The sequence below is a fragment of the Myripristis murdjan genome, chromosome 9, assembly GCF_902150065.1.
Source record: "Myripristis murdjan chromosome 9, fMyrMur1.1, whole genome shotgun sequence".
Classification (NCBI taxonomy): Eukaryota; Metazoa; Chordata; class Actinopteri; order Holocentriformes; family Holocentridae; genus Myripristis; species Myripristis murdjan.
The window spans coordinates 19,333,031-19,347,539 of record NC_043988.1 but is presented as its reverse complement, the minus strand read 5'-3'; the positions used below and the strand labels follow the sequence as shown (position 1 = coordinate 19,347,539).

The window sequence follows — 14,509 nt, the reverse complement described above, 5'->3', positions numbered from 1 at the left end:
GGCATACCAGAGGGGAGGAAATGTAGCCGTGCCAGGCCTATCACTCCCAGTCCAAAACCCACATGATTTGAATAACTGCAGCCAGCCAGTGTCTAGGAAACAATAGCCAACTAACATTATGGGCCTAACCCTCACCTTCCCAGGCTTCTGCTGGCCTAACAGCAACCTGTGCAGGCCTACAGGGACCACGGCGTGTGTGTGTCAGACACTGACTAGGCCAAAGTCTAGCGTTTTATTGGGAGTAATCAAGAGAATATTGTGGCTTAACACCCAGGCTTGATCAGATCATAGGCCTATAGGGCAGAGGGGCGGAGGGGGTGGGAGCAAGGTGGCTTGTAATATACAAGTACGTGTGTGGTGGTATGCTCATTCATCCACCAGTTCATCCATTCATTCATCTGATCTTTCTCAAAGCATGTGAAACATGCAGCAGACTCTAATGAACCCTACATCAAAAATCAAAAGTGTTGTAACAATACTTTGTTACCTGTGCAAATTTTTTTTTTTTTTTGGGGTGGGGGGGTGGGGGGGGTGGGGGGGGGGGGAGGGAGTGGCAGTTGAAACCTTAGCACAAGTCTTTAACACATGCACATTGTTAGTCATACTGGAGGAATTACGGGAAAACAGCAAGTCATCTACTCACCATCCGCTTTATTAGATTTAATGAGAAGCCCATTTGATTCAATGGTTGTGGGAAGTGGTGCCGGAAAGTGCCGCCTCTTCTTTTGATTCTGTGTCGTCCCAGCTTCCTTTCCAAAATGCATGGGAGGAGAGTGTCTGACAGCCAGACCTTAGATTCTTTCATTCAAAATATCTTGTAAAGGAGGCATGTAGGCATTATTGTGGATTCATGTAGGCTTTTGCCACCTGAGTGATGCCCACCCTCTTGTTGGTGCAAATAATGAAATGAAGCCCCCTTAACAAGATTTTAGGGAGCTGAGCACCACCTCTCTTGTTAAATATGGACTAATCATTCAGTGTTATCCCCTACTCTTCTTCAATAACCAACCACTCACCCATTTTGCAAAAATGTAAACTCAGCCAGTCACTCAAACCAAAACGTCTGTTTGATGGCGTGTGTGTCCTGTTTGAGCAGCCCAGAAGCCAGCACTCTCCTGCACAAAAGAGAGGCCAAGAGAGGACATATTTACACAGTTAATATTCACTCATCTCATGTGATACAATGAATTTGAAAGCCCAAACCAAAGAGACTGTGATTGCAATTGATATTCAACAGTCATTCTGTTTGTGTAGTAGCTACTAATCAGCAAGGCTTTTCAGTGTACTGGATTTCAGAGTGGTTTAGTAGCACACTCATGATGACAGGATGTGTACAATTACTGTCTCTAAATATGCAGTCCTAGGGAAGATACCACGCTGCACGCTGCATGGTGAGCCTCATGTAATATTGAACAATATATGAGCGAGGTTAAAATTGATCAATAACAGGCAATGTTAGGACACATATCACCATTTATGGCTTAATTTTGTTTTTTGAAAGTGTCAGATTTTGCATTTTGTGTAGTATGAATAAGATGGAATATATACTTCATTAGTTAAGCATGCATTGGTATAGTTTTTGAATAGAACATGTAGGCTATTCCCCATCCACTTTGCTCATTCCTGCAGTGGCTCCCTGCTTCCTGTGTATCTTGCCTTCTGTGTGGTGCTGTCCTGAGGTATCATGGGAATGATTTATACAGTGCCAGGGGGAGGCTGAGGCTGGCTAGGGGATAACTAGGAGATGTGAAAGGACATGGTGTAGGCTAAACCAGGATAACAGACCCTAATTGACCCTGATGGACAGGAGATAGTCGCTCATACACACACACCAGCACGCACATGCCTAAGCTTGCAAAACAATTACTGCAAAGTCAACCATTTATTTTCAGAGAGGCAAGTGCACATTGATTATATGAACTTACACACAACAGTGCTCTGAATTAAATGCCACAGTTGTGTGTGCCAATTTGTGTATGTACACTTCGTGCAGACTTTTACCGTTCCCACTAATAGCAGTCGAGTTAACTGGAGGATGTTGTGCATGCTCCATATGGCTCCATTAACCTATATGCTATCAGTGTATTGAAGGTTCTCAAACTGGCTAATTGCTTTGTGTCCCTGAGGACTTAATGCCGCTAGGCACATACAAAACACAAAAAAGCCAAAGCTTAAAAGTTTTTTCAGTTCCTCAAAATGTCCATGTTTAATACTTTTTACAAATTTTCCAGTCTTTTGGACAATTTTTTAAAATAATCTTTCCAACTCTGTAATTGCTTTGTGTCCCTGAAGCAACTAGGCAAATTTTGAAAACATTGCAAGCTTTTATGTCCATTAGGCTTTCTTAAATGAATTAGAGGGACGGACTGAATTTAACCCTTATTTATCTTACCAAGTTGCTCAAAAGACCAGAGGTAGGGAGCAACAGTCACTTATGTGCATTTTGTCAATAGTTGTAGGCTTAGACAGCAGTCTTTTGGGACTTGTTTTGGCTGCTTCCATTGGCTGTACAGGGTCTAACTACACAGTGGAAGTTTATAGTTTGAAAGGAGGTGCTAGGGTAGTGAAATAAAATAGTTCTGCTCCATACAGGGCCGTTCTGTTGATTTAATGATCGGTTTGCAAACCCTTTCTCAGGAGAATATTCTGGGAGTATACACCAAGCTTACTGTGTCGAAAAAGCAACATTATCTTATTTAGTCAAAACATTTATGATTACCCCGTTGACCACTGTTGTAGCCAAGCAGGAGCCTGCTGCACATTGATCTCAGGCTCACTACTGAAGCCACCGATGAAATGGTGGTCCCTATATCTGAGGATGATGCCAGACAATCTGTCAACAGGGCTCGGTTCCTAAAGAGCAAACTAGTCCTTTAAGGATGTGTGCTTGAAAGACTTAAATGACTTTTTGGGAGTTTGGCCCGTTGGTCACCTGACACAATGTTTTATAAAATGACTGGCATCAAAATCTTCTGAGTCAGGCAGATTCTGTCCTGCACACATGCTAACGTACATGATGTCCAGCAATAATGATAATCATAGACAACTAGCATTACACAAAGTTTGAAAATAACCTTTCAGAGTAGGGTATCTCTGGGCTTGTACATTAACAAACAAAATCTCAGTGTTCATCATTAGTGAAGTCCACTATGAATCAGTTGTACAAAATCTAGCTGTGTGGTGAACCTCACTCACTTCCTGTTTAAACAAAACAATTTATGCTCGAAATCTCGTGGGAAAAGAGATCCGCTGACACTGAAAGCGCTCTCTCTCTCTCTTTTTTTTATTTTTGTTTTTGTTTTTCAGTCTGTTTTACCAATCCCAAGCCTGGCAGGTTTAGATGCATATCTCTAAAATAAACCAGCCACCCTGCTACAAGCTAGGGTGGATGATATAGACTTAGAATAATGTCACAGTACTACATGGTAATTTGCAGTAATGCTACTCAAGATGAAGAAAAATATGTTAGCCTATTTCGTTTTTGCCATAAAGGTAATGAATTTTGATATCCAGTTCTACTAATAACATGGGCAAATGAAAGCGATTGTTACTTGTAGATGATGAGGTTGGGTAGAAGTGAAACTTATGGTGCTAATCGGAAACCCTGAATGGGTGTAATTGTATTTGGGCGGCCCTTATACCTAGGCTTTGTGGGAAACACAGAGCTCATGATCAGAGACTCACGCTGCTCTGTTTGTTGTTGTGGGGAGAGTATGCTGACGGCTCCGTGGTAGGGTATGCATGACGTGACAGTTTTGTTTCATTTACAAGTTTATACGGGTATTATCATGAACGATATGAAATGGCACAGCCCTTCTACAAGCTGTTCGAAGTTCTCATTTTCTCATTTTTAGGATAATGCTTGTGACCTATGAGTACTTACATACTATATACTGATTGGTTTAGGGACAATCCTCTTGTGACGTATTCGGTAAGGTGACCAGTGGGCCTAACTTTCAAAAGTTGGAGTAGTTCTGTAAGAACCATGTCTGCTCAAGTCAAGTATAAATCAATAAAACATCAGAATACAGATAAAAAAGATCATTTTAGAGAATCTTATGCTCTGTGATTAAATAATTGGTAATCATTTTAGTACCAACAATGGCAGGTAGAGTCCATTTGACTAATAAAGAGAGTGGTATCAATGAATGTGTTTTATTCCATTTGGAACAAAACTAGCCCTTACAATTTGGAACACTGAAGCACTTTATTGTAGCACCAGTACTTAAGTTCATGTCTTAAGTTTTACGTTTCAGTGTCTTGTGAATACTTGGTATGTCTTTGCTCACATGGCTTTTAGAATATGGACGCTTTTCTGCCAAATTAATTTCCCCATGGAAGGGTTAAAAAAGTTAATCTTGAGTCTTGAATCTTGAATCTACACTGCAGACAGTGTTGTTGGTTGTGTCTCTGCTGTCACCCTGTACTATTTGATAACAGAGTTTGGCCAGGTTTTACTTTATTTTGATTAGGATGAAACCAATAAATTATTTTTAAAAAAATACTTAATGCACAAAATGCACACACAAATCACAAAATCACATTGTAGGGTTTCTGATACTGATGGTGTATTGTTCTGGCATGTTAGTGTGGCAAGACGTTGTAGTGCTTAGCACGGGTGGAAATCACTGAGCAACTTGCGATGTGATACTATCATGATATTTTACCCACAGTGATGACGGTAACATTACACAGGCGATTCTGTGATATGTGATATTTTGTAAGATAATCAGCTATGATTCATCACAGTAACTGTAACTGAAGAAGCAAAAATACCCGGGAAATGGCAAAGTAATTTATTAGAAAGCAGGAATCAATCATGTTTTATATGCACAGCGACTGCAAGATGAATATGACAGAACAGTTCCAGTTAAAGTACCTAAAGGCAGGGAATACATGTGCCTTATAGTAACACAAATGTGCATCTGTGCAAATGAAGTTGAAAACTCAAATTTTTGATACATTTCGGTAATACAGTACAGGCCAAAAGTTTGGACACACCTTCTCATTCAATGCGTTTTCTTTATTTTCATGACTATTTACATTGTAGATTCTCACTGAAGGAATCAACACTATGAATGAACACATGTGGAGTTATGTACTTAACAAAAAATGGTGAAATAACTGAAAACATGTTTTATATTCTAGTTTCTTCAAAATAGCCACCCTTTGCTCTGATTACTGCTTTGCACACTCTTGGCATTCTCTCGATGAGCTTCAAGAGGTAGTCACCTGAAATGGTTTTCCAGCAGTCTTGAAGGAGTTCCCAGAGGTGTTTAGCACTTGTTGGCCCCTTTGCCTTCACTCTGCGGTCCAGCTCACCCCAAACCATCTCGATTGGGTTCAGGTCCGGTGACTGTGGAGGCCAGGTCATCTGCCGCAGCACTACATCACTCTCCTTCTTGGTCAAATAGCCCTTACACAGCCTGGAGGTGTGTTTGGGGTCATTGTCCTGTTGAAAAATAAATGATCGTCCAACTAAACGCAAACCGGATGGGATGGCATGTCGCTGCAGGATGCTGTGGTAGCCATGCTGGTTCAGTGTGCCTTCAATTTTGAATAAATCCCCAACAGTGTCACCAGCAAAACACCCCCACACCACCACACCTCCTCCTCCATGCTTCACAGTGGGAACCAGGCATGTGGAATCCATCCGTTCACCTTTTCTGCGTCTCACAAAGACACGGCGGTTGGAACCAAAGATCTCAAATTTGGACTCATCAGACCAAAGCACAGATTTCCACTGGTCTAATGTCCATTCCTTGTGTTTCTTGGCTCAAACAAAGCTCTTCTGCTTGTTGCCTCTCCTTAGCAGTGGTTTCCTAGCAGCTATTTGACCATGAAGGCCTGATTGGCGCAGTCTCCTCTTAACAGTTGTTCTAGAGATGGGTCTGCTGCTAGAACTCTGTGTGGCATTTATCTGGTCTCTGATCTGAGGTGCTGTTAACTTGCGATTTCTGAGGCTGGTGACTTGGATGAACTTGTCCTCAGAAGCAGAGGTGACTCTTGGTCATCCTTTCCTGGGTCGGTCCTCATGTGTGCCAGTTCCGTTGTAGCGCTTGATGGTTTTTGCGACTCCACTTGGGGACACATTTAAAGTTTTTGCAATTTTCCAGACTGACTGACCTTCATTTCTTAAAATAATGATGGCCACTCGTTTTTCTTTAGCTAGCTGATTGGTTCTTGCCATAATATGAATTTTAACAGTTGTCCAATAGGGCTGTCGGCTGTGTAGTAACCTGACTTCTGCACAACACAACTGATGGTCCCAACCCCATTGATAAAGCAAGAAATTCCACTAATTAACCCTGATAAGGCACACCTGTGAAGTGAAAACCATTTCAGGTGACTACCTCTTGAAGCTCATCGAGAGAATGCCAAGAGTGTGCAAAGCAGTAATCAGAGCAAAGGGTGGCTATTTTGAAAAAACTAGAATATAAAACATGTTTTCAGTTATTTCACCTTTTTTTGTTAAGTACATAACTCCACATGTGTTCATTCATAGTTTTGATTCCTTCAGTGAGAATCTACAATGTAAATAGTCATGAAAATAAAGAAAACGCATTGAATGAGAAGGTGTGTCCAAACTTTTGGCCTGTACTGTATATCACAAGAGGAAGTATCATGGTATACTGTATTAGAGATTTTTTTGTCCCACCTGTAGTGCCCAGTGAGGTCATTCTCCAGATGTAGGGTCCGTTTTATTCCCCATGAGGCCACACCTGTCGAAATACCCTTGAGCGAGATTCATTACCCCTACCTGGGCCTGTGGTGCTACACATGTTGGCCAACCTTGCAGTCCAACCCAAGTCACAAGGGAATTTACTCCTCGTAGGGTACCAATAAAAAAGAATCCAAAAAAAGAGCAGAGACATATGAAGTAACCTAATTTTTCCAATTATTTGAACACAAATCTTCACTTGTGTCTCTTTTACATCTGCTGCACATATTCTGTATGTCTGAATTTGTGTTTGTTTAGTATCGAGGTCTCAAAAAGTTGTAAGAGTTAAAAATGAGTAATTGTCGTAAGCTAAATTAATTATAAAAGTGGCACAGACTAGTTCCAATCCTCAAGCGACACTGGACCCAGTTTATGATGCCTGTCCCCCTTCACGCATACACACAGACATAGACCTACAATACTTTTATACTCACACACCTGTACTGTGTAAGTGTATAGGTACTGCAGGTCTTTAGACTCAACCATTAGATTATGTACTTTGTGTCTTTTTGTCAGTTGAGTCTAAATGGTGCTCACGTCAGTCGATCCTCACCAGTGTTTAAATCATTGCATCATCATGACATGCCTAATTTGCCCTCAGAGAATTTTAACACTCCAACTTTTGCAAATCGTTCATCAAAACCGTTTGCAAATGTGTTCTTCTGCTCCGTCACTCCAGCTGTTTTTATAAGAAGGCTGAAGGAAGTTTGTCAGCGTTATGGCTAAATGAAGTGCGCCGCAGCTTTTAACAAGCGCTCTAAGCTTTTAACAAACCCAAGGATGTTGGCCAAAGCACTAAAGATGCAACATGATTCATGCATTAATGCAGGGAAGCAGTTTAAAAAGCCAACAATAGAAAGTGCTGAATTTGGAGAGCAAAACTTTAACAACTACAGAGTCATTATTAGAAGGGCTGGGAGTGATCGAGAGCATCATTTGATGTTGTAACAGTAGGTCACAATACAATACAATGTGATTACAAACAATATCAGTTCATTCAGTGTGTATGACAAAGGCAGTGCTTTGATGCTTTATAATTGTACAGTGTATCTTTGTGATATATGAGTCTTCGTCATAGCTAGAGACAGATCAGGGGGCAAACACAGATTGTGGCATTTACATTCCAACTAAGTGTATTGAAATAAAGTACAGTTACATGTAAAATACACACTAACAAGGCAGCAGTTTCACTTCCATCAGACTTAACTGCAGACTGTTGAAAAAACATGTCTAGTCTTCAGAAAGGTGCATGCATGTTCTACAGTATTTTACAGGCAGGGCTTACAGATGTTATTTTTACTGAGTTCATGGCACTCCATTGTGCTTTGCCTTGAGATTTACTGGTGCTGGCTGAAGGACAGGCTACACCTATTGGACAACACTTTATTAGTGAAAAATCTGCTCTTTGGTAAGGCTATGGACATTATTAGCATCAATGTCAGGATTTGCATTATCCGTCGTGAATCAAAAAGAAACTCCATTGGTTTCTTTAAATCACTCAGTGCTAGTTCAAGCTGAAATTTGTCCCCTGTGCTTTCAAACCATTTACACTGTGTGCTTTCAGACCTTTTGGGTTTTACTTTCCATCATTAAGGGATGGCACACACAGACAGATACTTCCACCCTTCGCCCTGTTCCACACCCGGTGACTCAGCAGGCTCTTATAGCCACTGCACAGATGCGGGCATACACACGTGCACACACACACACGCACACACACACACAAACTTGGTTATGGGTGCACATATCACAATCCTAGTATACTCTCCATCTCTGTCTGCCTCTTCATCTTTCTCACATACAGTGATGTCAGCTGAACCTCCCGGGCACTCTGTTCGATCAGAGACCATTAGGATCCAGATGTGGATCCAGATAGAAATTGCTGCCTTCAGTGGCTCATGGTTCTTGAATGACTGTCCTCAGTTTACATGAGTTCCTGGATATGTGGCTACCTTTCCACATCCCTATAATGTGAAGTAGCATTGAAAAAATAACATAACAGGATTGGGTCCTATACATTGAAGTTAGTTCTATGAGGACCCTTTAACTCCACAGAGGTAGTACTTTCTTTACACAGTCATCTTTAAACAGTAGACTCAGCTGTACCAAAATTTTATTTGGTGCAATCTGATTCTGTATTGTATAAGTGTATTATAGTGTGTCAGCACCGATTAATCAGGTCAGATTCCTTGTGCACCCATTCCACTCGGGAAATTAAAGGTGAATCTGATCAGAAAGGGCTCTAAAGCCGAACAGGCACAGACAAATTAAGATTCTTGTGAACTCATTGTGGCACACGGTCGTCTTCTCGATTGCCTGCACAGGGGTAAATCATTTTCTCTCCATTTGGAGAGCCATGAGATTGAGAAAACCAGATTCTGTGTGGCTGTTTTTGTCCAAAACCCACTTTCATAGTTAAAGTTTTTGAGATTACTCCTTGTTCTACTTTTCCTGTATAAAACTAGCTAGATTGTAGTTTTTAACAAGGTCAGTTAAATTCTTGCTTAATTAAGCAAAGAGTATTAGTTTGTATGGTCCTTCATGTTATTATGTTGCTACTATTTTAATCTTTTCAGCCCGCAACCAGCCCACTCACAGTTTTTCATTCTTGTTTATGCATGTATTTAGTTTATTCTTATTTATTGGTGTTATTCATTCTTTGTGTTGCTCACCCATAACGGCCCAAATCCAGTCTACCCGGGAGACCTGTTTAATCCGCACATTGCTACCCAACCTAATCAATAAAGACAACAAAATAATCCTGCTAATTTTGTTTTTATGTATTCATGATTTCCTCATTTTTAATAAGATTATTGAAGTTATGAACAACATTTCAGTCCAGGGTTGGTCCAAGTGTTTGTTTGTTTTTTTGCACAAGAGCACATCGTGGTAGTTTTTGACAGCTCATACTTCACTCGGCTGACTTCCTTGATCAGTGCAGGCATTTGAATAAGCTTCAATATTGCAAGCTCCTTCACCTGGAGCTTCTAGTTCACCCTCACTGTAGAGCTCTACTGGGCTTAGGGAAGTAGTGAAATGCTGTTGACTGCTATCTAGGTATGCCAAATAGCGTTTTAGGCACAGACTAGAGCATCACATTTGGATAAGAAGAGTTTCCAGTTTGCAAAGTCTGAGGTAAAACTGGACTCTCGCTCACTCTGGCAGGTCCGTTGGCCACCTGCTTGCAGACTCACACTCACCTTCCTGCCAAAGTCCTTTTGGAGTTAGAGGTGAGGTAAAGTTAGACTGATGAATTGGTCTGCCAAAGTTCTCAATGAACCAAAATGAAACTCCAGCCCCCCTGCTCTTCACACCCAAATCGTTCCTGTCACCACAGAGAGGACAGAGATGTTGTTCTTGGTCTGCAACCAGACCAAGCAAACTGAAGGAGCTGAAACTGAAGGAGCTGAAAGGAAAGCATATAATTGGTGTGTGTGTGTGTGTGTGTGTGTGTGTGTGTGTGTGTGTGTGTGTGTGTGTGTGTGTGTGTGTGTGTGTGTGTGTGTGTGTGTGTGTGTGTGTGTGTGTGTGTGTGTGTGTGTGTGCGCGCGTGCATGTGTGTATTCGCACATGTGCTGAGATGTGCTGTATGTGTGGTCATGCTTGTGTCTTCCAAGACAGGATGTTGTGTCCTAAAAGCCATGATTCAGCTTTCTGACTTGGTGTAATGATTCAGTCTCTTTGTTCACATACACACTTACATTTGAAAGTGCGTTGAGATCTGTTTTCAACTGTTCTAACACACTCAATCTCACTTCCACGTATGAGTCTGTTTGGGAAAACATGAGCACAATGAGGGGATGCCTCTGCTCTTAACAGTGTTGATTGTGTTACATAATTAGTGGCAGCAATGTGAACCATCTGATCAGTGTTGTGCAGAGTTTACACCTTTGGGATGTGAACGGTCACTGGAACGCTGCAAAGAAAGCAAAACATTTTTTGTCTCAAACTGCAACTGTGAAGTATCTAAGTGTATTTTCCTGATTTGTAGTTTCATTCATGGTCCTAAATGGACTGTGGATGATTTTGGCCGGGGTCAGTGTTCATGATTTTTTGCCAAGTCGGTTAGGCCAGTGGGTCAAGGTTCTACCTGTCCCTGATCTTTCCATGGGGGGTCTGGAAAAACTAATCAAAAATGGGTGAAGGAAATGTTGCTGAGCCAAAGGCAGCACTCATTGGCTCTGATGTTCAAACATCGAAGTATTACCTTGTCACTTGAATCAAGATTCTTACACAGGCCTCCAGAAATGGCACTTCTCTTTTGTTTTTCAAGCCAAGTTTCAACAAGTTTCTACTCTTATCTTTACAACTTCACAGCTACAACACCAACTACTTTGGCAGGATATTTTGAGTTGATGTGCAAATTCTTTGGCAAATTAAATGAGAGAGATGAAAATTGAGGAAAAATTTCAAATCAAGAATCAGTTCTGATTTGTCATTAGTTTGCTCATTACACTAGATAGGAGTCAATGAGGCCTTCTGCTGACCAATAATGACTCGTTTACCAGATTAATTTGAGATTATTTTGTCTTTAGTATAGTTTTACTGGTCCTACGGGCAGTAAAGTGGTAGTGAGGTAGTGAGGCTAAGTCTCATTTTTATCTGTTTTGCCTGTATGGGACTGTGTCAGCTTCCTGCTCCTCCAGCACAGGCTAGGTGCAGCCCAGCTCTTCCCATTAGCCCTTTCTAAACAGAGATCCCACGATACGTCTGTAAAAGACCAATAATGAAGAGTTGTCACTTTTCCGGCTTTGTTTTTTTCTTTTTTACACTGAACCAATCAAAGCTGGCATAATGCTGCCTGACAGTATGCCAACATTCTGGAAGCAGAGACATGGCGTGTAACACAACAGCATTGGCGTCTCCAGTGTCGTGTAACGTACGCGCAGGCCAATGACATTGCTTTCTAAACAGTGACAGGTGAGTGTTCAGCAGCATCAGACATGGGTCAATCACCACACAAGCCATGGGGACGGCACAGCAGAGCTTCAGGTTGACTGTTTCCTCTCTGGGTGGGTCACGCACATAACACATCACACCCCTGTCCCATCCTGCCGACTATCCCCTTTGCACACGTGCTACAGATGTCGATTCGGCTCTGTGACTACCTCTGCTGCCGGCTTGACAACAGAACAACAATGCTCTCCCATCCCGTGTTCCTGTGTTCATACATTTTATATGGAACGGTGAGGCACAATGTTCCCACCTTGAGCAGGCTGTGTAAAAGGGGGCTTGATGTGTTTGTGGTAATTGTCTGGGCTTCCGAAAATGTGTCACCTTCTTCTATAGACATGGCTGACAAACAGTACAAAGCAATTTGAGGACTGATGAATCATTTTTAACTCAATGGGATTGTCACTATCATGACAAAAAAAAAAAAAAACTTTCTTTACACTTTGAAGTTGCCACCACCATGGGCGCTCCACACAACACTGATCCCTAATCCATTCTGATTGGTTAGAAAAAGCACAGCAGAGACTGAAAGAGGCCAGAGTATGACTTTTAAATTTCTGTCAGTTGTGCCAGAGACCTGCAAATGTTGTTGCAATACTTCAGTTGCCTGCAGAGGTTGATTTAAAAAAAGTCATAAATTACGTAATATCCCTTTTAAGGAGCTTGGTTGCTTGGACAAGAGATTCGATTTCAGTTCCTGGCTTAAAAAATGAAGAAAAATGACATTTAAAAGAATCAACTAAGTAAAAAATGGTGTCCGTTAATTTGTCCCCCTTCCCTTCTGTTTTCTCAGGTACCGGGGAGAGTGGCAAGAGCACTTTCATCAAACAGATGAGGATTATCCACGGTGCGGGTTACTCAGAGGAGGACAAGAGGGGTTTTACCAAACTGGTCTACCAGAACATTTTCACAGCCATGCAGTCCATGATCCGAGCCATGGAGACGCTCAAGATCCCCTACAAATACGAGCACAACAAGGTAAATGGGATCCTTTCATTTAAGCCATTTTGAATTCTCAGTTGATCTGAACCAAGTGGACAAGGACAAGGTGCACCAAGACATTTCATAGCTGCCAAAAAGTGAAAGCGGAGGATGAGGATTGGGGTAAGGTGGGTGGCAAACACTGAGGAGAAACAGTGGGAAAGATGCCTAGAAAGTGGCCACAGCAGGCGTGTGTATTTTTAGAATATGGTGTATCTTATTTTGAGCAGCCATCCATAATCATTTCCTGTCCTTTTTGATGCTTCCTGTGTCCTTAAACCACTCTGGCCGCCCATCACACCCTGTGTGTGTGTTTGTTTTTGAATGCGCGTGTGTCAGTGAGTGCAAATGCACATGTGTATGCATACACACAACGCACACCCAAACACACTTGTGCATAAGAATCCCATCTTATGTAACTGCAGGCCACTCACCCAAATTTGACCTCACTTTCTGTAACAAGCTCTTTTTTTATTGAATGAGTTCCCCTTGTACTAATAGCATTGGGAGCTGTTATAGTGACCTCTTACTCGCAGTTTGTTCCCTTTGAGAGTGACAAATGAAAGGAAGTGGAGCGTAGGAGTTGTCACCTTGGCAGGGCTTTTCATAAATCAGACCGTTTGAGGTGACAGCTTTGGCTCTTCCCTGCCCAGCCACAGCCAATCTGTACGCAGATCCCAACATTTTATAGAGATCTGGTTAGTAGAGATGACAGAGATGGAGGCATGTTTGTGTGCAGCATTGAGTCTAAGACAAATTTCCCCACAGGGACAATCAAGTATATTGTATTTTATATTATCCACCACCATTGTTTTGAAAGTTTTTTAGTATGACATTCTGAACTTGAGATTTTTACATTACATATACAAATCAACGTTGTATTTTAAAATTGAATTTTAAATTGTCACATCAAGAATTTTGACAAAGTATATGGTGTGATTAGAACTATGATCACATTTTACCATCAAGTGACCAAAAGTTTTAGTTGTTAAATAGCCTTTAAGACCAACTTAAGAAGTGTTTTACATTATTACTGTTGAGTTAATTTTAAAAAAAAATACCAATTCACTTAATGTAAAATTTATTGTGACAGCACTGTTTTCTTCCATTGCATTGAACATAAACAAGAGCTGGACCAGTGATTCGCTTACATTCATTTCACCACACGACAATATTTTTTTTCATTATGCTAGTGTGTTGCATCTATTGCTTTAATTATTTCATTTAATAAAGTAGTGTTTTCCTTCTGTGGCCAAATGAGAGACTGCAATAAAGAGCAATAAAAAGGGGCTTTTGATTCATGCCAGCCCATTTTCTTAGTTAACTAATATGCCAGAATTAATTTGTGGGTCTGATGTTTTGTCACTCTTTGCTTTGAGATATTATGTTGGTTTTTAGGGGGCTGTCAAATTCTAGCTCCAGATATTCCTTATGCTGTACAAAATAGCACTGTAAAATCCTCCTCAACTACAGTGTTCTGTAAATAGCTAACGATTGTCACATATTGTAACCAACTTCCCGATACACAGTGCACTTAAGGCAAAGGAATCCAACAAAGTAAAGTAAAACCATAAGGAAGTGAAAATGAAGATGTCAAGTCATGCTTTCTCTCCACATTTGCTGTAAATGTCAAGTGTGGCAAGTCCTTCCTTGAAAGTGGATCCTGACACTTAATCTCGTTTGTTTTTATGCACCTTAAAGTAGGAAATAACCAAAGTAAAGTTTTGCGGGTTCACCGAAAGGGCTTTGGCTGACACTAACATAGTATTTTGTTTTTATTATAATAGCTATATTTCAGCCAGCCAAATTACTCTACTGAATATCCTAAAATCTGGCTGCTACGTTTCAGAATTT

At 41.1% G+C, this 14,509-nt stretch overlaps 1 protein-coding gene across 1 annotated transcript in view; it reads left to right on the top strand.

The window, feature by feature from the left end:
- Positions 1-14,509, top strand: part of LOC115365327 (guanine nucleotide-binding protein G(q) subunit alpha) — a 30,872-nt gene that overhangs the window by 1,282 nt on the left and 15,081 nt on the right. The window contains exon 2 of the mRNA XM_030060283.1: positions 12,468-12,652. Coding sequence (XP_029916143.1) covers positions 12,468-12,652 — 185 coding nt within the window. The remainder of the gene's footprint in view (positions 1-12,467; positions 12,653-14,509) is intronic.